At 37.8% G+C, this 24,475-nt stretch overlaps 1 protein-coding gene across 8 annotated transcripts in view; it reads left to right on the top strand.

The window, feature by feature from the left end:
* The window catches only part of TEX11 (testis expressed 11), a 39,011-nt gene extending 14,626 nt beyond the window's left edge, over window positions 1–24,385 (top strand). For 6 of the 8 annotated variants that reach the window (XM_054839907.1, XM_054839905.1, XM_054839912.1 and 3 more), the window contains 16 exons: window positions 1,463–1,541; window positions 2,292–2,443; window positions 3,301–3,386; window positions 5,055–5,192; window positions 8,023–8,108; window positions 8,713–8,766; window positions 9,538–9,578; window positions 10,830–10,916; window positions 12,545–12,615; window positions 13,174–13,290; window positions 14,182–14,254; window positions 16,187–16,336; window positions 17,289–17,397; window positions 18,425–18,545; window positions 20,295–20,459; window positions 21,495–24,385. In XM_054839907.1, coding sequence (XP_054695882.1) covers window positions 1,463–1,541; window positions 2,292–2,443; window positions 3,301–3,386; window positions 5,055–5,192; window positions 8,023–8,108; window positions 8,713–8,766; window positions 9,538–9,578; window positions 10,830–10,916; window positions 12,545–12,615; window positions 13,174–13,290; window positions 14,182–14,254; window positions 16,187–16,336; window positions 17,289–17,397; window positions 18,425–18,545; window positions 20,295–20,459; window positions 21,495–21,569 — 1,604 coding nt within the window. In that variant the 3' untranslated portion in view covers window positions 21,570–24,385. Of the gene's footprint in view, window positions 1–1,462; window positions 1,542–2,291; window positions 2,444–3,300; window positions 3,387–5,054; window positions 5,193–8,022; window positions 8,109–8,712; window positions 8,767–9,537; window positions 9,579–10,829; window positions 10,917–12,544; window positions 12,616–13,173; window positions 13,291–14,181; window positions 14,255–16,186; window positions 16,337–17,288; window positions 17,398–18,424; window positions 18,546–20,294; window positions 20,465–21,494 lie in introns of those variants that run through there. The other 2 variants (XM_054839906.1, XM_054839908.1) reach the window with 2 other exon arrangements.
* The last annotated feature ends 90 nt before the right edge of the window (window positions 24,386–24,475 follow it).

Raw genomic sequence — 24,475 nt, 5'->3', positions numbered from 1 at the left:
GCATGATTTTATTTTTGTTGAGAATTTAAATAGTCTTGCTAGAAACAGGGAAGGAAGAAGACACTGAAGCCTGTTAGAATGAAGACAGTGAAAATATAGCAATATAAAGGTATGGTGTATTTTAGACATATGCCTAAGGTTACTCAAAAAGGATGAAGGTGTGATTTTGCAGATTTTGGCCAAGAGATATCAAGTGCTGATCAGTGTGTTGTTATAAACCTGTGTTTATAACTGGGGCTTGTCTAGGGCATAAACTCTTTTCTCCTTGTTCCTCAAACTTGTTGAAGAGAACTGATTTTTCTATTGGCTTGAGAGGAGAAGAAAGATTTTTGGGGGACTTTAATATAGAAAGGTTAAAGTATCAGGAGAAATTTATTTCCATAAATAATGACGTCTTAAGGAAGAAAGGCTTTCTACTCTTCATGGTTGGAAAGTATCAAGTGTGTAATGAATGCTCTGAGAAATAAATGTAGGATGAGATGAGGAATTTCTTGCAGAGAGCTGAGTGCTGCCAGACTAGCAGGAATGGAAACTCCAGTTCAGGTTGCTCCTGGGCAATTTTAACCAGCTTTGAAGTGGACAGTTACTCAAAACTTACCATTGCAGAGGTTGGCTTCTGTTCTGCGGTTTGAATTATGAAGCCACAGTGTTCCCTATCAAAACACACTCTGCTTATATTTAGTAGCACTAAGACTCCAGTCAGTTTTTCAAGCAAGTTTATTAATGAGTGGATGTCTGTCTTGTGTATGGCTGGCAGAAAAGAGTGTTGTATCCATGCACTGCAACCTCTCTTTCTTTTGAGTGAAGGTTCTTGCTAAGTTTTAGGCATTTGACTAAAATCTCGTATTGTGCACTTGTGCACGGGTGCCTTGGAAGTGCTCGCTTTAACAACTGTTACAATCACGTCCCTATGTGTTCCTTCTCTGATCTAATCCAAGCTACAAATGTATGAATCTTGTTATTAACCATCCTGCACAGTCTAGCAATTTTTAAACTTTATCTGAGTCATCTAAACGTGGTACCTACTTACCAGTACCAGTCAATTCAACAGCTGATGCTAAAATGCATTAGGCTTAAGTAGTTCTCATTACAGTGTGATACCACCACACAGCCTGAGCACTGACCTCAGTCTTAAGTGGTTCCTGTTGGATAAGAATGAGTCATTTTGATGGAAAGCAGCTTGAGGCAAAAGTTTGTGCTACTAATGCCTATGCTGTTCCTGTTTGAAGAGACAGAGGGCTAGAATTCCAGGGCTATCAGTCCGTCCCCTTTTTGTAGAACTACGTTAATTGTACAGTGAAAGGAAAGTCAAAGCACAATAGACATGTTTTATTCTTCTTTTTGTTTTAGAACTATTATATTGGCTTTTGTTTTCAAAGAAGCTGTCAGAGGTAAATGGTAAATTGAGCAGTTAAGTGTCTAAGTTGACTAAATAATCTCAACTGCATTGTGTTCTGTCTAGCTGTTGCAGAATTCTTGCACCATGAAATGTCTTTAGACTTTTGTTTGAATACTGCCAAACTGCTGCTGGAGCATGGAAGGTATGAAAGCATCACTACGTGGAGTGAACACACTATTTTGGCTTTGTAGGTGTTCTTTTATAAGTAAAGAACATCTATTATACAATAATGCTCTATTTTAAATAAAAACTCACAGAGGTAGCTAAACAGTTTTGAGAGGGAGCCTGTCTTTTCTATAGCAAGGTGATACAGATTATGGCAGCAGCAGAACAGCGTGTGAAATAATGTTGAGTGGCAATTTGCAATGCTGTAGCCTTACTTTGGAATGCTTAAGATTCTCCCTATGTAGTGTTAATATATATTTGGAATAATATATATATGAGTCTGGAATTACCTAACTGAAATATTTTTTCCATATTAACCAGCCCTCAGAATGAAAGAGTTTGGAGTCCTAGACTCATTCTTGTGAAAAACAGTATAAGGATGAACAAGTTACTGCAAAAAAATCGAGGCATGGAATTTCACACTGTTGAATGCACCATCATAATTACCTATGCACATGCTTCTACCTTGCAGTAAATTCTTACTCTTTCATTTTGAGGAGTAAATTGTCTTGTGAATACTGTGGGACCAGCATATGCTAATTCAGTAGTAACTTCCTATTAGCACAAGCAGTAAATTCATACGTATCTTGACTCACTCTGTCAGTGTGATAGTGTGCCAGCAGTATTAATGAGAAACATGCTGTACGGTGTGAATATGTTATTCTTTAGAATGGAAAATTAACAGCTCTTCTTGTACAGTCTCTTAAAAATGCTTCTGTGTGAATAGGGAATCAATTGGTTTAGATTTTCTGAAATCTGTTCCTGAACGATTTGAATCTTCACCTGACCTTGGAAAAATTACCCTGCTCCACATTGAGTTCCTGTTGCAGAATAGGAGAGAGCTGCTTGCTAAGCAAAAGGTTGAAGAAATTATTTTAGGTCTGTATCCATCTTTTGCTTCTGTTTACTGAAAACTAGACTTAGTTGGCTGAAGTCTTCAATTCTGATTTTCACTTTTTTGCTTATTCTCCTCTTTCTTTCTATTTGTGTCTGTTTTCCCTTATGTTTCTTCTGTGTGGTAACTCTCAACTTTCATAATGAATGACAGTCATGATAAAGCTCAGGATTAAATCCACTTGCTAGAACAATTCTTCCTTCTTACTGTAGACTCTGTGTGACTGATACATGTAGGATTAGAAACATTTATGAGAAGTTCTGTGTAATGTTAGTACTTTCTCCGTCCAGCCCAATGCATTTTTGTTTGTTGATTAAAACAGCTTACATATCCTTGTTTGAGCAGCTGAATGACAGTTTCTTTTTTCAGGTCTGTTGCACCTCTAGCACTGTAGTATTTTTTGACTGTCAGGTCTGCTGGAAAGCAGACCATATTTTATGTAGCATTGAGCTAGGTGCAAGAGCCACATTTACATTGTTCAAGCATGAAAATACTTATTCTCTTACCCACCGTGGGGTTTTTTTTTGGTTGGTTGGTTTTTTGTGTGGGTTTTTTCTGTTTTGGTGGGGTTTTTTTTTTGTTTGGGATGGGGTCTTTTGGTTGTTTTTTGTTTGGATTTCTTTTGTTTTGTTTGTTGTTGTGGTGTTTGGTTTTGGTTTTTGTTTGGTGTTTTTTTTTCCCCAGAAGCAGAATATAAAACACTGGGTCCTGGCTGAAACTATTGCTGTCTCAGTGTTTTTTGTTGTAGGCTATGGGACTGTCTTTCTCAGATAGTTCTTAAGTGCATCTTAGTGTGCTGCTTTAAGTTCTTGTAAAGTGATGATTTGCAATATCTTTTCAGGTCATTACACTGGGAAACAGCTGTTGCCTGAAGCCTTAAACCAGCTGCACGTCATCTTGTGGGACAGAGCTGCCAAACATTATGAGGTTTGGGACCAAACAGTAGTGTTGTTATTTGTATCAGTGAAAATGAAGATCTGCTTTTTCTGACCTCTTTGGTATGTGTCTATCTTTGGTTAGAGTGCAAGCTGTTACTAAGATCCCTGTTCCAGTTGGCACTAGTTTTATTTTCATCCAGATGGGTGCTGTTTTCCATTACAACATCAAGTTTCAGGTAGCCTCCTTTCAAGGTTTGTATGTGGGAACAGCCAAGGAACTTGTGGAGCCCATCATTCTGGTTCTGTCCTGGGAATGGTACAAAAACCTGAAAATATTCTTCACTCTGAGCTGTTCGTTTTACAGTTCCTACCCTCTGATGGTCAGTTGTTGCTTTAAGGAGCATGAAGTGTTATCATTTGTACACTGATTTTCTTTTTAGGCTATATAAAGTAGCTTTGAATGCTTACATTGTATCTTAGTTCATATACATTTGTACTGTGAGAGTATGTAAGTTCTGTGATTCAAAACCAGATACTTTCTTATTCTTTCAGTATTTGGGGAAGATGAGCCCATGTTCTACTCTTGTATTTCTGTCATATTCTTGTTTCTTTATATAATCAAGAAAAACACACATGCCATTTTATTGCCTCTCATCTGTGTAGTCTGTTAAGGAAGTTTCTTCACTCTAGGTTTCTCACGGCAGTTTCAGGCTCTAAATCCCATGAGATAATTTATTTGGGTGGTACAACAGCAGTTGTAACCGTTTGAGCTGGGTGCCTCTGCAAAGGGACCCTGAGCAAAGAAATTCCTGGGCAATTATACCCTTACAATCTAAGTTCCCCTCCTCTCACATGGTAGTTCAGACCAATAGTAATACTAGGATCTGGGGTCTTCACATTCTCCATTGGGTCCTTTCTCTCTAGGTGGGCTGCTTATCATCTCTAGGGTTGCTGCCTCTGCTGATGGTTGTAGTCTCATTTTCCAGCTTAAATCGGCTCTAGGTCTTTCTTTTACTTAATTAGGAAAGGATTCAGCAAAAGTTCAATATATCTAAGTGAAAGTTCATTGCTTGTGGCCTGCAGTTTTGGCAAATATAGCAACTTGTGCTAAGTTAGTTATGCCAACAATTATGCTAAGCTTGACAACTAATATTTCCCAACTAGTCAAGAGGGAATTTTGCTAATGACACAGTTTCCTTCCTCCTCATTTTAAAATAAATTCTCTGTCCAAATTGGAACTACAGTTGGGAGTACCATCTTCAGCTTGATATCATCAAGGTTCACAGTCTAAATGGGATAAACACTTTTGTCTTTTTCTCCTAGTTTCAGTTGCTTTGTATCATGAAGAGATAGGTTTTTTGAAATAGTATTTCTGTTTTGTATTTAGTCATAAGAATGTTCTTTCTGGGTCAGATGAATGACTCATCTAGTCCAGTGTCCTGTCTTTGATAATAGCTGTAAGAATAAGGAAAGAGTAGGAATAGGTAGTGTCAGTTCTCCTAATGAATATTACCTGCATGGTTGCTTTTCTGGGGGAAAGGTTACACCAGAATATACTTGATTATCTAAATCTTTCATTTCCTATTAATTTTTCTTTTTAAATTTGGGAAAATAGTTTAATCACCCAAATATGGTGGAGGGTTTTATTTTTAATTTTTTAATTTTTTAATTATTTTTATTTTTTAAATTTTTTTTAATTTTTTTTTGCGTTTCCTAGGCAAAAAGCTATTCTGAAGCTCTTCACTGGTACAATTATTCTGTCAGCTTCTACACGCCTGGGCAGATAGATCAGAACTTGGCTAAGCTGCAGAGGAATATGGCTTCTTGCTATCTTCATCTGAAACAAGTTGACAAGGTATATATAATATATATGTATACATATTTATCTATTTGCATTGGTATTGTTTTTGTAGCTATGTCATTGAGACTAAATTTAAATCTTTGTTATTGTACCTCTTCTGCTTTGTGAGAGGGAACTGTCTTTGCCTATCTTGCATCATTTGGAAGAAATGTTGTTCATCATTTTAGCTGCTGTGTGGGACTCTTGTATCATCTATAATTCTAATGATGGAAATAGTCCACAATTTGTGTGACCATGCCTCAGTATTTCAGGTTTCCTCTCAGATTAGAGGTCCTCCTCTCTTCAAGACAGATTAGCCCTGGCAGGAAAAATACCTGATGTGTCTCACTAGAACTTCCCACAATAGTATGTTAGCCCTCACCTCTGCAGAGAAGTGCACCTGCTTTACCTATCCGGGCCTTCTGGTTTGGGGATGTTAAACTTCATAGTTAAAAGTGACAGAAGGGAGTGTAATTTTTCAGCATTCCCAGGGCTTTTATTGCTTTCTGATTCTGTAGCTCTAATTTTGAGGAATTGGCTTTTTTCCTCAGTTTGGTTATTGTCAGCCTTTGGTGCCATCTTCTGCTCTTGTCACTTTTCTTTCCAGGGAAGGTGTTGCCAAACCAAACTGCTTGAGTAATTTTATAAATATCAACAATGTAAGCATCAACATTTTGTGTATCTTTTTAGATCTATCATATTGCACATTATATTACTGTTTTGAAGATGTCATTGTACTGATTTCCTTCAATCTCTTCTGTGAATAGGCTAGAGAGGCAGTTAAAGCAGCAGAGAGGTGTGATCCAAACAGCATCTTTACTAAATTCAGCGTCTATAAGATTGCAGTGATGGAGAAGGATACTGATAAAGGTAGAATCTGAAAGATAAAGGGTCCACTACAAGGAGCACAAGTGTCAAATATATTAGAAAATACTAAGCAGATTTGGACTGTTCATCTTGTGAAAGACACAATAGAGGGAAGCTAGAAGAAGGGTCTATAAAGTCATTGAAACTGTCAGGCTATAGATTTAAACTGTCAGAGTGGGATGCTTTTTGCACACAATATCTAAGATGTGGAGTCCGTTGCCATATCTGATATTGTCTGGATGGAGCTTCTGATTAGGAGGTCTCTAATCTTCTCATGGGCAGAAGCTATAGCAGCATCCCAGGGTAAGAATCATTGTATACTTACTGTTTATAATATTCTTTTGTATGCGTATACAATATAAAAAAAGCATACTGAGCTTAATGAACCTTAATGGAACCATTATTGCTGCTTTTAATTTCTCTGGACAAGTAGAGCCTGAATTTACCAGAAAATACATGAATTACTGAGATGACTTACAGAATGACATATCTGTGTAGACTCTTCTTTATAATGCGTTCTGCCATTTCATATTTTAATGAGAATCTTAGCTCAAGTAATTGAGAAATACAGTCTATACTTACTTAGCATACAGAGTAACATGCAAAGCTTATTTTCTGATAAGTTCTGTGCCAATTAATTGTTCTCTATACATCTTTTTAATGACAGCATAATTCGTTCACATAATATAGAGTGGGAATCACAGCACAGTGTGAACATAAAAGCAGCAGCACCCTTAGCATAAGCCAAGCTGTGCAAGTTTGGAATTACAGACAATGTATTAGAGCAAGTCTTCTGTCTTCAGTGACAATTATTTAGCAGAACAAAATTAAGGATCTGAGAGAGTTTCATTTGTATGGCATCCTTGTTTCTTTAGATTAGTAGCTTGGAAAGCCTTTTGGCACCATTCTGGGAAGAAATGTGTAATTGTGGAGAAATGCTGGTATGGTCACATTTTCTTGTCTTGGTTTTTCATGTTAAAAAAAATACAGCCTTTCATAGGTCATTTCTAAAGCCTCATTAAAACAGTAGAACTTTCCACCTTCCACTTGCTTCTATAAAAAAAAAAAAATAATTTTCCCCTATGTATATTTCAGCTGTGGAAGCAGTTATTGAAATAGGGAAGCTAGCAGAAAAGCCATCTCAACATGAAGACAAGCTGAGAGTGGATGAAAATACAGGCACTAACATCCTGAGTTTAGCTGCCCAAATTGCTTTAGAGGTAGAGCAGATAATGTTGTCTTTACTTTGCTTTACTGACATAACTATCATAGCTGTAACCTGGCCGACTTTTAATATTTCTATGTATTTCCTGCATCTCTAAGTATTTCATGCTTTTGTGACCAAGGTCTCAGTCAAATGTGTTGTGTAATGCAAAGAAGAAATTGATTTCAGTTTGTGTTTTTGAATATTTCTTCAGGAAAATAAAGGATTCTGAGTTACACATGTTGGTATCTGGAAATTACATGGTGTGTTTCTGTAAAATTGTGCTTAGCAAAATGTTATGTCTTTTTCTGCCTCTGGGGTTTGATCTTTGATGTACTAGGGGCAGCCTGTTTACAAAATACTCGTAAGTCAGTGATGAAAGACTGAGAAGTCACTTGTCGCTCCTGTTTGTCTCTTGGTTGGTAGCCTGAGTGATGTCTGAACTGACTGATTACATTGGCATAGTTAGAAGAGGCTTTTGGTTGCCTTTCAGGGCTTTCATAGCACTGTAAGGCATGAAAGCCTTGCCAACCTGTGCTGATCCTGTTCTTGCCATAGGCTCTTTGTGCATGAAATTGTATGATCACTCGTTATGGTTTTCTCTTGACTCTGAGGCTCTTCTGTTCAGAGTCCTTTGTTCTTTTTCCTGCTAGTAGGCTGTGCAGACTTTTGGAATATGCTGTTGCTTTGGATGGGTTTTTTGGTGTGATGGGGTTTTTTTGTGGCAACTGAGGTAGTGCAGTTTATACAAAACATGTTTTAATTTCTTTTCAGAATGAACAACAAGTTGTGGCTATCAAAGCTTTGGAGTATTTGTCTGAACGTTTACAAGACTGCCGACAATTATTTGCTGCTTTAAAGTGAGAATTCAATATATTTACAAGGAAAGAGAATTTTTTCTGGTTTCTTTTTCAAAAAGAATTTATTACATTGAGGAAGATGGAAAACGGAGTAGATGAAAGATTAATTCGCAGTCTTTTTGGTGCTGCAGATGTACCTCAAGCCTGAAGTCTTAATACCTACAGATGTTCCAAGTCTCTCCCAAGCAAATAGTATTGGTTGCTCTGAATTTTATGATTACATTGTGCTTTGAACAGATGACCAACAGCAACTCTAATGAGACTGCAACAATACATTTGGTGAAAATACCAGTTTGTTTGTATCCTCTGATGGAGTGGTATCTTCTTAGTGAAATATTCCATCATGTTTATAAAAACAAATATTGTGAGACAGATGTATTTATTCCAATATCTGCTTAAAGCCTTTTTAAAAACGCATTTATTTACTTACCTGATTTAACAAAGTGATACACAAAATAAGGCAATAGGGTGGGAAACAGTATAATCTTATTCTCAGTTTGACACTGGCATAAGGAAGAAAAGTAGGATCCTTTCTGGAAAATGAGGACAAAGTACACTGGAAAAAAAAAATTGTTTCTTCATTGCTTGTTTTTCTCATATTTAGATGTTTGGTTCGTCTTATGTTGTCAAAGGTCATGGCAGAAGATGAAGAGAAAAGGTGAGTCCATTTGCAAAACCATTTTCTTATGGTGGATATCTTGTACAAATGATGTAATATTTTCTTGCTGGGCTTATTTTCTTGCAGAATAATCAAGACATTAGTTTTTATGGTAGTAAAAAGTCCACCCAGATGACTTCCCAACTTGACCTAATGACATCACATAGTAACATCTTTTCTACTTGTATAACCTTTCCTTTAAATATTTGCTCTTTGCCTTCCTCTTTTATTAATGCATAAGACTGTCAGGTATTTTTGATGGGGAATGTGAGGTAAGCAACCTCTTTGACACTAGGATGTGATATCTTCCAGAAGTTCTGAGTGAGAACTTCAGAGTGGGACCTCCCTTGCTGAAGACTAGCCTCTTTGCAAATCGTGTGTTGGCTTAGAAGCAGGAGAACTGTACTGCTGGATTTTGACTATCAAGAAAATGTAGTGTCAGTGGGGTTTGAAGTTTAACCTGCAGCCCCAAAAACAGAGAAGAATCTCCAGCTGCACTTCTACAACGACCTTCTCTGCTGCAGATCAATAAAACTTTTTGCAGGACTTCAGTATTCCTTCTGCATTTTCAAATGCTAGAATTTTCTAATGCCCAAGATGTTTGTCAGGGGAAGAATGATTATATATTATATTACATAATGATTATATATTATATTAAATAATTATATAAATATATATTACAGAGATGATGTATTCCAACATAAATAATGTGTTCTGTTGTAAGAAAGTTAATCAAACATTTTCTAAAACTTAATTTTTCCTCCATTCTAGACATGAAGATATCAACTCAATCCTGACTTACTTGACCTTGGGTATGCTTTTTAAATTTACATTCTTTGTAGTTCTTCCATCTGTGAACATTTTATGATATGACTAGGTCCATACCAACTAAATGTTTGGACTCCTTATTTCAGTTGAGGTTCTCAACTTCCCACTGAAATCAGTGAAAATTAAAACTGGAGATTCAACAGTGTTGTGAAGGTGGATCTCAGTGCTACAGGTTTTTGCTATGGAAAGCTTGCAGGCTTGGGTTGTAAAAAATGTTTCTAGTAAAGCCTGTACTTGAGAGCTTTTCTCAAACAAAAGGGCAGTTTCTTCTAGGCAGTATTCCTTTAGTCCTTCATAAGGCCATGCATGCAAACAACAGATACTTGTGTACAAGCCACAGCTTGGTTGGCCTCAAGTGACAGTCTCGTACTCTCACCTCACTGGGAGGAATAAAGTTCGTATCTTTAGTAGCAGGGCTGCCACAAAAGAAGAAGTTTGGTTTTGTAAACTGAATTAACGGTGTAACTTTCTACTGGCATTAATTAAATGCCAATGGTGGTCTTTGCTTTTCTAGCTGTTTAAGAGGGAGTATTTTTTTAAATTAAGTTAATGCTACTTTTTTGCCATAGAAGGCTTAGAAAACTGCAAGGAGTAATAGCAAATTGCTTAAAGATGGGAGAGGCTTGTCAGAATTGGTTCCCATCTTTAAGTTGTACTGTCCTTTGAAAAAGAGTTCTCTTATTTGCGTTGGAAAAGGTACAGGAGTTTTACAGGGACTTTTCTCCATCAGAAGAAATGCTTATTTTCACTAAATCTCTTTTTACCTCTCTTATCTTGGACAAGAAAGTTAATGTGATTCTAGAACTTTTTCTACACTAGCCATTCTTACTGCAGCTAGAAAATAATGAAGACTAGAATTAAATTAATTAAAAGTTCCTTGAAGAAAGGCCTCAAACCTGTTACTAAATTTAAAAACCTTCAACTTTTTGTGAAATTAAGTAAAACTCTTCTGCATTAGACTTCAGTGTCAGTAAACTTTGAAGAGGCAGTATTTGTTGGCAGCCTTATATATCTTATCTAAAATGCTGGTTGAGGCACCTTTTGATGTTTGTGGGGTTTTTTAATAAGCTTCTTTGGTCAAGCATATTAGATTTGAGTTGTGAGAATAAGTCTTCATCAGGAATTATATGGGAGCTTTGGAAACCTCTGTTTTGTAGCATAGTTATTAGACTTGGAAATGTTTTTATTCTGCTCAGAAAGCGTTACTTATGTATTGAACAATGCATTTTCTGCAGCTCACAAGAGACTTGCTGAGTCTTTCACAGAAGAGAAATTTACAGGGGACATGAGGATCCTTGAAGCTCACTGGTTTAGAAAAGTTGGTAGGTTGCATTCTCGAAATCTAAACTGAATCCCCTCTACCTCCACTTAGCCAGACCTTAAGAAAGAAAGAAGTTTTTAAAGATGTAGCAGATTTATAAACAGCAACCTTTGGCAATCACTGCCTTAACTAGTCTTAAAGTTCTCCTGCTGCATTTTCTGTATTCTGACACTATCTGATATGGCTCATGTTTTAAGTCAGTTATCAAGACAAATACTTGCACAAGGCTATTTGATGGGATAGCTGATACATTATTCCATTCACCACAGGCATTGTTTGTTGTATGTGGCCATGATACAACTCTTCAGAGTTCACCATTTTTCTCTTAGCCCTTCACTACTGAGACTGTTACAGAAGTAAAACTTAAGATCAGGAAAATAGAAAGAATAATGTTTTTCTTCAATGTCTGGGAAAAAAGTCCTGCTAAGAACAATAAAAAAACCCCTTACTGCCAGTCCTGAATATGCATATTCTCCTGCAGGCAAAATAAAAATTAAGAAGTTCAGATGAGTGTACTGGTGTGATTGGTGCAGGATGAGCTTACTTCTGATACCTGGATAGACTGTCTTTATTAGTCCCTTAAATCAGCAGTCCTGGAGTTTGCCTTGAAATCTAACCAGCAAACATTATCATAGATAAAGTGTTTCCTAGTGGGAACTGCAGCTCCCATGGAGCTGTCCTAAGCACTATTTGTAGTTTGTCTCTGGATCCTCATTTAGTAGTTTTCAGTACTGTGTTTTGGTAAAGGAGTCAGTGCATTTGCTGTCTATAAATAAAAATATAAGCGTAGGGTAATGGGTTGAGGCAATGTTTCAGATTTTTGCTTCTGCCAGAGCGTGGAGGAGAGAAAATAGTCCTTAACAGAGGACATCTGCCATGATGAACTTTTGCACACATTCTTATAATGTAGCCGTGCTCCAATAAAGAGTAGCAATGGGGGGAGAAAAGTGGAGGAGGTGAAATATAGTGAAATGAGTGTGAATGGAGTCTGTGGTGACCATGACCTTTTCAAGGCAGCATTCTCACTCACAGAATAAACAATTCAGAGATTAAAAAAAACCAAACATGTCCTAGGGAATAAATTAACATGAAGATTAGAATCTGTGAAGTCACAGTATAATCTAAACATTTAATTAGGTCAGATTCTTATAAGTAAAGTATTAGATTGTCTTTAGATGGCTCATCCATTTACTAATCAGGATTACGTGTTTTAATTGCCACGTACTTGACCCTGCTGGGGTAAAATGGAAAATGTTTCAAAATGTTGTGGGTTTTTTTTTCTTTTTTTTATTGTCTTGGGAATATTGTTCAACACTTTTATTGAGTTACTAGTTTTCTTTACCAACATCAGAAAATGTTTCTTCCAATTTATTCTCTTGTCAGTAGGGTATGTGGTAGAATGGATTCTTGGTTGTGATGAAATTAAGACAAAATTTGAAAGCATGAATAAGCCATTTTAATAAATCACTAATAACAGTATTTCTTGCTGTTGTTAAATGACCTGCTGATGATATTTTGGTTAAGAAATTGAATTGTAGAATGTGAACTGCCGGTTACTAGAGATTAGATGGGTAGACCTGTAACATTGAAGATTTTTATTCTAGTCTTCATATTTTATGTCTTTGTTAGCTTGGAACTTAGCTGTACAGTTCAGGAGCTGCCCTGAAAAGATGAGGGATTTTTTTCTACTGTCTTTCAAGGTACATACTCTTGCTAATAGTATCTCTGATTGAGGAATATTGTCATCTGTCTAGTTCTGTTAGAAGTTACACTCATGTACCAGGTATCTCCTTGGAGACATGCTTGTATGCTCTGAAGATGGAGCACTTTTGTCAGAAGGAGACTGACTTGTAATACAAAATGTAAGCATTATTGTCATCATTTACATTCTGTTGCTTAAAAATGTCATAAGAAACTTAGACTTCAATGAGAACTTTCTAAAATAAATGGATTCTGATGTTTGGAAACTGTATCATTAATACAAACATGTTAAGTACTCAAGTCCTAATCTCCACACAGAACTTCTACCAACACTGTCAGTTTTGTATGTGTTTGTAGAGAGAGGACTCCAACACTGCTTTACATGTTATATTTAAATAATCTTGTGTAATTGTACAAGTAAAATTGCAATATGAGTATATACTATTCATGACTGATTACTAAAAGTGTTATAGAGAAGACTCAGCAATCATTTGTTCATGAGCAAATTGTTTTATATGGGCAGAATTCTCATGACCTTTTCCTGTTTTTGGTGTCAGTTGTCCCAGTTTTGTCCTTCCGACAAAGCTGTTCTAATTGCTCGGAAGACATGCCTGTTAATGGCAGCAGCAGTTGATCTGGAATTGGGGAGACAACAAGTAACGCCTTCTGAACAGGTAGGGCATTGCTCTGTATGTATCAGTGTAGCATTTTTTTCTTTTGAAGTCTTAGTTGTTTCAGTCAGAACAGGATATTGAGAATGTAAGCATGGGAACCGTTCATAGTTAATTAGAATCAATGCACCTAGTGCTTTCCAGAGAATGGTAAATGTTGGATTTACGTAAATTAGTTCTGTTGACTTCAGTGGATTTGAAGAGATTTGTATCAGCAAGGGGTCATGGCAGTACCTTCTCTTAGAGAAATTTCAGTCTACCTTATATTATATAAGGAGTCTGCTGTTAAACACTGGTTAGTCAGGCAGATAATTACTGCATCTTTAGGATTATGCCATTGCTGAAAGTAGTTAGCGGTATGCTTGTGATAAAGCTCACAATTTTTTTTTGTTTTTTATGCATACATCCTTTTTTGGGATGTTGTACTTACTGTGGTACTGTGGTAAGAAGATTAAGGAAAATGTACAGAGGTTATGAAGGAAGTACAGAAGTCTGCTGTACAGTGATTGTTGTAGAAACTTACTTTTGTGGAGAGCAATGCACAGCAATTTGTGTTGTGGGATTTAGTGGTTTGTCAGTCTCAATAGCACTATTTTATGTTTGGGAGCTAAAATAAATGATGTCCCATATGAATGCATCCTTTTCTTTCTGGACCAATAGAATGTTCAGTGTGAAGAGACTTTGGGATGTGGAGGTCTTTGAAAAAGAGAGAGGAAAAAAAAACCCCACAAAAAGCCACCCCAAAAACTAGTAACTGGTGTAGATGATGTACTATTTAGGCTGATTCTTAATTTATTTTATAGTTAGGTATAAAGATCCTGTTAGTTGTGACAGGTATATTCCTTTTGCTTTTAAAACTATGACAAAAAGAACTTCTTACATTTTGTAAAATAGACGGAGCTTTTGACTCGGGCCCTTCAACATCTGCAGGCATGCAAGGAGGTATGGAAAATTCTGAAATTAACAGGTAAGCTACAAAATGTGTCTGTTCAGCACATGTAACTCTTAGACTTAGTCACTGTATTCATGAAAAATACAGGGCATATGGAATTGCTGTCTCAGCTGAAGAGTGTTGAAGCAGATATATGGCAATATGATAAAAGAATTGGCAAAACCAACTACTGGTTTTTTTGTATGTCATTGCAGGCTTTCTATTGTATAGATGCTGTGAAGTATGGAAGTCTTACAGAGTGAAGTTTAGTTGACTGTTCTGTCTTAAAAGCTTTGAGTTTCTTAACATTTGCTTTAGAGTGGGATTGTTCTTGCACTGTTTTAATAGTTTTAGTAGCCTCTTCCCATATTAGGTATTTCAGAATACAGAAAGTCCTGCTACCATATTTTGAAGTGCTAAAACCTATCCTCTTGTTCGTGGACTATTCCATGTCAGTTTGGATCAGATATTACTGGAGACTTGGCATGCTTTCACCTGACAGCTGAGATGCTGAGTGACTGTTAGCCTAGAGGATGCCTGCTTCGTTTTTTTGGTAGTATATTGGTAGAAAAATTCCCTTAGATACGCCTCATCTGGCCTGTAGTCTGATTTCTTTTCAGTTATAGGTTTGGGACACTCTGGAGTTTCCATTGTAAGATACATTAGTATTTAACTTCTGTCAAGATATATACTCGCTGGGTTTTTTTCACCTTAAAATTTCAGAATGAAAGGTTCATTATATGACCTGGATTTGGAATTCTCTTTGCCATTTTGCACCAAAGGCAAGATAACTCAGGAAGACTTCTTCCCTTTTAATTTTCCATTCTTAAAATCCCAAGGGGTTGATTATCTCAGGACAGGGACATACTGGAGTTCACCATTTGTAGAATGGTAGCCTGGTGCTTCCTTCACTTCTTCACAAGACCTTGGACAATGTGTTGACAAGTCTGTTGCCTTGGAGGAAGCTGAGAATGTCTTTTAGATGTAAAAACAAAGGTCTTTGTGATAGTTCAGTAAAGGATTGTTTGGCATTTGTATCAGGCTTACACCTTCCTAACAGTTCTGCTGTTCTCCCACCCTTCTTCTGCGTTTAAGGATTTCCTGAGGTTTTTTCTACCAGAAAAGAGGACAAGTCCTGCCCTCCAAGAGGGCTGGAGCACCTCTCCTATGAGGACAGGCTGAGTTGGGATTGTTCAACCTGGAGAAGAGAAGGCTCTGGGAAGACCTAATTGTGGCCTTCCAGTACTTAAAGGGGGCCTACAGCAAAGAAGGAAAGGGACTGTTCATTAGGGACCATAGTGATAGGACAAGGGATAATGGGTTTAAGCAAAAAGAGGGTTGATTTAGATTAGATGTTAGAAAGAAATTCTTTACTGTTAGAGTGGTGAGGCACTGGAACAGGTTGCCCAGAGAGGTTGTGGAGACTCCATCCCTGGAAGTGTTTAAGGCCAGGCTGGATGGGGCTTTGGGCAACCTGGTCTAGTACCTGCCCATGGCAGGGGGCTTGGAACTAGATGATCTTTGAGGTCCCTTCCAACCCAAACCATTCTATGATTCTATGAAGTCCTATAGAAAAATTTTGAAGCTGATTATAACTTCTTTCATAAGTTGACCTTCTGAGCTGGTAGCCTTCTGTTATGTGTTTTACCTGTCTATGAAAATGGCTTTACTAATAGCTATTATCTTGTCTAGGAGGGTTGCATGACTTTAGCCAATTACAGACAATCCAGATTTTTTTTTTTTTTTTGGGGGGGGGGTGAGGAGAGGCATGGTCATTAGTGGGGTGGTGCTTTGCATATCTGAGGCTTCTGTCCAAGACTGTTTCAGAGCTCCACTTGCTCTACTGTTAAATCTTAAGTACCTTAATGGTTTTCCTGCCTGTTGGAAGCAAACTTTGTACCTTATGGTACACCATGTGGCTTTAAGAAAGTGAATCATTACGTACAAGCAATTCTGTCTCTTCTGTAGGAGATTTTGGTAAAGACCCAACAGACACATTGTTGCTGCTTTATGAATTTGAAGCAAGATCCAAACTGAATGATCCAACACTACACAACCTTATGGAGTCAGTATGGGAACAACCACAAATAGAGGTCAAGACACTAGAAATCATTGCATGTAAGGACTGCATTTGTACTTTCATAGTTCAAGTCATGAAAAACAGCTTCTGTTGCTCTTTCATGTTCATTTGGGTGACCAGGTTTATAATGTATTGTGCAGCATGCAGGGTCTAACCATATATATTTTGTCCTGAAGCAAAGATGCTTAGGATCTCAGCAACAGTAGGAGATCTGTATTTTGAAATACCATATTACATGGATGGTGAACCAGAAATTTATGATGTCCTTCCATTTCTAGACCGTGAGACATTTGTATAGGTTGTGAGTCTGGAAAAGATTATTCAGATAAGCTCCAAACTGGCAAAGGCCAGAGAATGACCTTAGCTGATTCATGCCCCAGTACAGAAGTTTTAGGATTTGGACTTTGGGTAGATAATGCAGTTTCAACTTCAAGTTAGTGTAGTTAATTTGTAAATAGCACTTCTCTATGCTGTACAATACTTTCATCACAAAGTTCTAGTCATGCCTTCTTGAGAATCTAGATTAGGATCCAAGGAAGATGAGTAAATTCTGTTGTCTTGAGGGACTACACACCTGAGCTTGGAAACACCATACTGACATCCCATTCCTGCCTAATTTTTCCATGCAGATTTTCATGTTCAAGGAGACAAAACAATACTCTTTATACTCTTTACTTTAGACACCGCTGCACCTTCCCCCCCCCACCCCTTATGTTTGGGTTACTGCACCAGGAATAAACAGCAGTGAAAGTACTTGTAAATTATGAAATCTACTGTGCTTCTGTCTTGTAGTCCTCATTGATGATGTGCACAGTAAGAAAGTAATAGAGAAGCACTAGCTAGTGACTAGCCCAGGCATTATGCAAGTCTCTTTTCAGTCGTTTATCACAAGGAGTCTGGCAACATGCTGTAGTTTATTTTAGTGACCAATGAGATTAAAGTCTGGCCTGAGTAATTTCTTCTTTCTTCTCTATTTTTCTTGCTTTTAAGCATTAGCAATGGAATCTCCAGCTCGGTATCCTGTACTGTGTAAGAAGGCTCTCAAGAGTGCATTAAATCTTCACAGAAAGCAGACTGTCATTGATGCTGTGAAATTTAGGTTAGTGTAATCCCATAGCTTTGCCATCAGCCTGTGACTGGAAATGCTGACAAAGAATTTGAAAAAAGTGGATTTTAGCTTATGTGCAAGGTTCCAATTCTTGCTGGCCAACCAATGTACCTCTCAAGTATGACTGTCTAATAGATGTGTTAACTGCAATTTGTTTACTTGGCATATTTTCTGAAACAGTTATATTTCAAATAAATGAATGTATTGAGGAAGAAAAATGAAAATTGGATCCAGAAGAGGTCTCTGGCTGCTCTTGTGAGGAAGGTGTTAATTTCAAATGTTACCCTGCAGTAGTGAACTAGGTATTTCAAAGACAATGAAGTGAAGAGAAATTAAGGGCTGAGAAGAAAGCCATGAGTTAGTTAATGTTAGTTAAGTTAGTGATAACTTAGTGATATGTTGGTGATAAGTTAGTGATATGATGTCATACACGATTTATTTTGCTGGGTAACTGACTGTCTAATAGCTGTACCTTATGGAATCTGAAAAACAACCTGGTGTGTGTCCTTTCTCACTTGTATCCCATAATGGATTTTTTTCCTCCTTTCCAAGTTCCTTGCAGTAACCACTGGGCAAAGGCAACTGTTAATATTGCCTTTCTCACTTCACACGGAGAAAGACCTGTTTTCAGAAACCATGTATTTGTTACTGATTTTTTGAGGATGCTGACTACTTAGTTCTTGTTGGTGAAGTTAGAAAAGGTACTTTTTCCCTGCTGTCATGTGTAGCACCCTAGAAAATATTATGTCTGTCTTTCTGTGTTACTTTAGAGCCCAGCAATGAAAATAATGAAGTACTTGCTGCTGTTGGCTCTCTTTTTGCATAGTTTGTATGAATGAGATCTGATACTAGGAAAACGTGTGTTTCTGCTCTAAGAATGTGAGTGTAGTAAGTACGAAGGTGGACGTGGCTGTCTGACAATCATAGAGACATAAGTCAGTGTGCTGCTGATACTAAAAAGTAGCTGTTTCTGCACATAGTATTAATGTTTCCTCTTTTGCTCTGTTTCAATTCTCAGCAAATGCTTACATAGTTTGATTAATCTGTCTTTGCCAACTGGATTAACAGACTTGGATGACTGTGTACTGCAGGAGGTATGGAACTACTTTGAAGATGCTCTGAGTGTAGTCAGCAGCATAGTAAGTTGAACAGGAAAATAAGAGATTGGAGATGATCCTGAGCACATTTTAAAAAAAATTATCATAATTTAAAAAAAATTATCATCAAACTGAGAATAATTAGTAGACTGAACACTATATAGTGTTAGATGTGGAGCAGCTAAGACTTCTTCAGTAAAAGATAGACTGAAATTACCTCAAAAGAAATGCCTCTTGGATATTTATGACTGAATTATGAATTTCCCTGGATTTTGTAAGGGCTTTTTTAGAGACATTTAAGGCCAAATTTTCAGTGCGTATTTTAGAAACATCTTGAGCTATAACATCCATCTTTCTTTTACTTTCTATATTCTTACGCTGAATATGTTTTTTTTAAGTGCAGATTACTTTTCCAGATCAGTTTAAAGCCAGCTAAAATTTGGATTTGCTTTTTTTTTTCTCAGCTCTGTTTTGTTAAATGTATTTGGGAACTTACTACACTACTATTTATTCCAAATGACCCAGAACTAGATTCCTGTGCTGTCAGTACTTCTGGCACCATGTGTCTTGTTTCTGTAAGGACAGGTATATGGAGAGTAAAATTTTTCTTTCAGTAAGCATTTCTGCTGCTCCTTTCAGGTCTGAAGCATAGTGCTGTACAGTGAAGGCAGTTGTACTGAGGAACTCGGACACTTCTTAGAATTTCATAGGTAAAAATCAGTTCAGGAGTATTTCTGCTCAGGACTAATGAAACCAATACTATAGCTTCATTCCATTGCATGGCTGTTTCTTTAGTCAGGTTTGAATGTCTCTTCTTTCATAAATGTGACATAAAGATCCACTGTTCCTGACTTCCCGAAAAAGAATGTGTCCACATTCGTGCCTGCCTTTCACTGAAGTTCTCATCTATAACTTTTATAACGTTCTTGTTGAGGGATACAAATGAAATGTTAATGTGGACTGATACTCATAACAGCACAATATCACAGTACTAGAAGGCCTTCTTTTGCAGTCTTGCTCATGGCAGCAGGTACTAATTGGTACCATGCTAGGAGAAGGACATTGGGGCATCAAGCGGTACATTATCGTCTAGAAAGCTGGTACACCATTCATGATTTATACCTTCTATGCTGCAGTTCAGAAATACACTTTTGGGCCCTCTTAGGATGAGAAGTATCTATCAAAGAGGGAAAAGAAATCCTTCCAGCCTCACCTTAAGGATTTGCATGGCAAATAATTTCTTGTCCTTCCCTTCCCTGACTGAATCATTTCCCCACCAGGTTCAAAGTATTCTTGGGTACTCTGGCTTCTGTTCTGCAGTTGTAAGGGCAGCTTTCATTCTGGCAAGCCATTGCCACAGTGCATAGAGAATTTCTGAAGACATAAGAACTGCTGCTTTTAATCTGTAGTGAGCAACTATGTCCTTCTATTCAGTACTGTTTAGATAAACTGGAAAGTACTGCAGCAGCACGTTCAGCCTGTCTGCAGATAGACTGTTGGAAGGCATACTTCCATTCTAGCATCATTCCCAGTCCCACAGAATTGTATTTTCTGACCTACCACTAGGTAATTGCTACGTGACTTGACCATGTTGGAAACAAGCTGTTTGACAGTAGTGCAGATGAACTATGAAGTACAGGATGGCTCTGAAGGAATTGTCCTTTGCTTAGGAGAAAAAAATCCAACTGTTTGCCCACTCTAAAACTGAACTCTAAACTTGACAAGTCAAGAGTGCATTAAAGTGAAGAGTCTATTTTCTGATGAGCTGCTGTTTCTTGTTTGCTACTCCAGGATGCTTACCCAGAGATGGAGATCCTTTGGTTGATGATAAGAGCCTGGAATACAGGAATATTTCAGTATACTGTTGGTAAATATAAGGAAGCTGAGCAGTGGTGTGGATTAGGAATGCGTTTCCTCAATCACTTAGGATCTCTGAAGAAAAGCTATGAAGGCCATGTAAGTGTAAGCAGATGGGTTTGAGGATGTGGGATTGGATGACTGGTCTGAATTTGAGATATGGATCTGGGTGAAGAAGATCCACTACAGATGATCTTTAAATCAGAAGAAGCATGGTGCCTAAATATTTTGGAGGAGCTTGATGTGAAAAGATTTTTTTCAAAGTGAGGCCAGAAAAGTTTTGATAGACAATAGAAAGAGTAATGTATCCTTCCTTTCCTGGAAGGATAGTGTAAATGGCTGATTGGAAATAAACTTTTGACTGTTTGTGGCCGTGGGAGAACCCTTGTGCCTTGCCTGCTTTCACTAAAGTCAAGGTGCTGTACCAGTTTACTTAAATCAGCTATATGAATACTTTCAAGCTTGGTTTCTAGTATAATCTAATGCCTTCTAAACAGGGGTTAAGCTGATGTGAATAAAATGATTAAAGCTTATCTTTTCAGGTGTAGCTTAGCCACTTCTTGTGAGGGAGAAATGTCAGGGCTAGTTTCTCTGTAAAAAGCAATGACACTTTTTCTTACTCTATCACAAGTAAGCTGCTCTCTAGAGTTTTTGGCTGGTGCTCCAACCTTGATTGCAACACAGTGCAGCCTGGCTGGTGTATGCAGTCATCATTCATTCTCATATGCACAAACTGGGCAATCAAGAGCTGGTTGCAACTTTTATGCCATTTTAAGTACATCAGTTAAGACAATAAGAATTGAGATCAGTCCCTTCCAAATTCAACCATTCTGTGATTCTGTGAATATGTTTATTCACTGATGTAAGACCCAGCTATAAACTGTGCTTTGTCAGTATAATTAAAACCACCTTTGTTAGGTTGCACTGATTGAACTATTTTTTTTTTCTCTTAAACCACTGTATTTAAATCTCTGGTAAAATCTGTACATGAATTTGAAATTTTACGTTTAGAAACTGGTGGTAGTCTCCCACCCATTCCCTTGTTTCTATTCCCTGTCACTTTGTTATATTATCTAGTTGAATGATAGAACTTTATCCATCCTTGTTGACAACTGTGGTGCTTATATTCTCTAGATGATTGGCCTTTACAGTGAGGTTCTGGACAAACTGGACAGAGCAAAAGGATTTGTTCCAAATGAAGAAGAATAATGACAGTCACAACTGCAAAAAAGGAGGACAGCAGTCTCTCTTGGAAACATTCTGCTGAATGAAAGAGGCTGTCAGCTCTGTGAAGGTCATGGGAGCAGTGGAAAAGAAACCAGGATCTCCTCCTTACTGGCAATTAAGATATGTACTTTTTAGGACGTGTTTATTGAATAAATGTAATTGTTTTCCTCTAGGGAATAACTTTCATTCTCTGGAGCTATATAACACTTAGAAATTAATACATAACTTTTTCATGAGATGCGTCTGCTGTTGTGTAACAGGTTGGTTTAAATACCTGATTTTAGTAGTAAGTGGCAATGAGAAAAGTATTCTAAGACTAGGCATCTTCTCTGGATGTCATAGCTGCCTTGCTACATAAATATTTATCAGATTGTTTAGGTTTTGGTCCATTTCGGTATGGACAAGAATTCAGAGCTGTTTGCCAGTTTCACAATTAGTTAAAATAAAAAAAAGCAGGTACTATTTAGCTCACAGAAAAAGCGAAAGCTGATAGATGTATACTGATTGCTTTTCAGTTAGGGCTGCTGCACTATGGGAAGCAGGTACAAGGCAGGTCAAAGTAAAGACAATATATTGTGTCTTTTGTTGGATAGACCACATACATTTGCATAACCTATAACTGGGCATACATCCTACAAGTGGATTCTTTTGCTGTTCCTTTAAAAGGATATTCAGGCACTCTACGGAACACTGTAAGTCATTTCAGGTCCTCTGGTTTGCTTATTAGAAAGCTAAAAGTGCTTTTCTGCTTATTCTTTACAGACATTACATGGAAGGCAGGGCTGATGGACAGCATTATAAAATCATCTGGTTTGAGATGAAGATTAATGTTGTTGTTAAAATTTAAAAATATATTTTACTTGGAACCAGATTATTAAAGCCTATTCAGATAGAGAACAGGGCCGCTAACAGCAGCATGGTGACTACAGAAAAGAAGAAATTGCATTAGTCATAGTCCATTCTGAAAGCCTGATATGCTCTGGAAGAAGAGCTGAGTAGTGTGCTTAGTGCTGTGGTCAGGGCCAAGTAGTAATGAAAGTCAGCTGCATTGCAGTCTCTATCAATGCTCCATGTCTGTTGTCTTTTCATAGTCTGAGTAAATCAAATATTAGTGATTTCTGTTTTTTGTACACACCAGGCACCACTTTGCATCCTGCGGCTGAAGCTAGAAACCAGCCCTTAGCGTAGCTGCCACATCCTCATGTCTGTTGTGCAGCTGGATACAGGATCATTTCCTGAAGGCAGGTACATGCAGACATGTAAGTCAGTGTGGCATTTACAGCAGCATTAAGTAGGAACATTGAGTACTAGATGCTTTGCAGTACTGTACAGGTTAGTATCAGCCTCTGGATAATAATGTGAGAATGGGACTCTCTCAAGGAGTGAATTATATTGAAGGTGGCAACCAGGGAAGTATTGGGAAGTTTATAGCATCTGGTGCCAGTGATAGCAAGATACTGGATGCTACAGCTGAGACTGGTGCTGCTTGAGCTGTGCCCCTGCTAAAGAGTTTGTTGTGAAGTGTCTTTTTACTCTTCAGGCTCAGCTAGATAGAACTATGTATTGGTAGGAACAGGAAGGTACCTTTGTGGAAATAGCCAAGCAGGATGCAAAGATGAAAGTAAAAATACTTATGTTCAGCTGGAAGTTATGTACGTGTTCTTATTCCCGAGGTCTACCACAGAACCTTTATTCTTCAGGCTGAGGTAGCATAAGCAGTGGAAGCCACTTCCACTGAACTTCAGTGGCATTCTGTTTATGGTATTCAGAAAAATCACCCAGGCTGCCTGACGCAGGTGGCCCCTGTGAGACAGACATAGGAGGATGGACCTGTTTAGAGTAAATTCTGCACCTAGTGTGCTCAGTTCACCAGGTCTAATTTGGATCTCTTTGAGCTTCTGCTTTCAGATCTTTAATGCACAATGTGCTAACTAAGAAATGCCTTTGAACCCGTAAAAAGTCATGCCTCAAACAGTTTTGGAAATGCATACTGCATCACATTAATGCAGGGACTGTAAATGATACGATAGAGTCAAAGGCATCCATTGCTGCCTGTAGTATCTCCTTGGTGCCTGCCAGGCTGGTTTTAATTACTGTTCTCAGTTCTGACTTGCACAAATACATAAACAGGTAAAGGTGTCACACTGTACCAGATGAGAAGGTCATGTTTGCCTAGTAAGTGTAGCAGGTCATTAAATATAGCCATAGAAGGCAGCAAGCATTAAATGTGTTTTTGCCTACAGCCAGAATTGTTTGAATTTTTTCCTTGGAGATGCTCAGTTTGATTTCTTCTATGCTACAGACTTTACTAAGGAGTCCAGATCAGGTACAGACTGCTGATAGCACTTCTCACCTCTTCTCTGCACATTTTTGCATTGTACATTTTATTCCAGGCTTAGTATTTACCATAGGCTTTAAATAGGGCAAGAATTCATCTCCTAGTTGAATCAGACCTTAATTAGCTGGATTTCCAGTGACCATTCCCAATAGGTAGTTTGTGTGCAGTCACTCTGCTTTGCAGATGTTTGTGCACTGAGTTTGCTAGTGTAGATGCAGGCTGGTCCAGTGTTTATTTTCCTAGGTTAAATGTTGCTTGATGGTTAAGTAGCCCAGCTAGGATGACTGTGGGATATAAATCTTTTTAAGCCAACAATAGCTGATCTGGAAAAACAAAAAAATCAGTGCTGCTCATTCTTCCCTGTCTTCTCTTTTTATTGATCACTGTTTTGTTGGAGCTTAGAGTCTGGGTGCTCATCGTTTCAGCTTAGAGTCTGGGTGCTCATGCTCAGATGTAATGGTTTGCTCCAGAGGGTGGCATTGCAGCAGTAGTTTCTGATTTACACATCATTGTGGAAGCTACAGCATGTGCTGGACACTTGCTCTGTGAC

Source organism: Grus americana, chromosome 12 (assembly GCF_028858705.1).
Source record: "Grus americana isolate bGruAme1 chromosome 12, bGruAme1.mat, whole genome shotgun sequence".
In the NCBI taxonomy this organism is placed as follows: Eukaryota; Metazoa; Chordata; class Aves; order Gruiformes; family Gruidae; genus Grus; species Grus americana.
The sequence above is the reverse complement of the archived record's forward strand: the minus strand, read 5'-3'. Positions and strand labels throughout refer to the sequence as shown.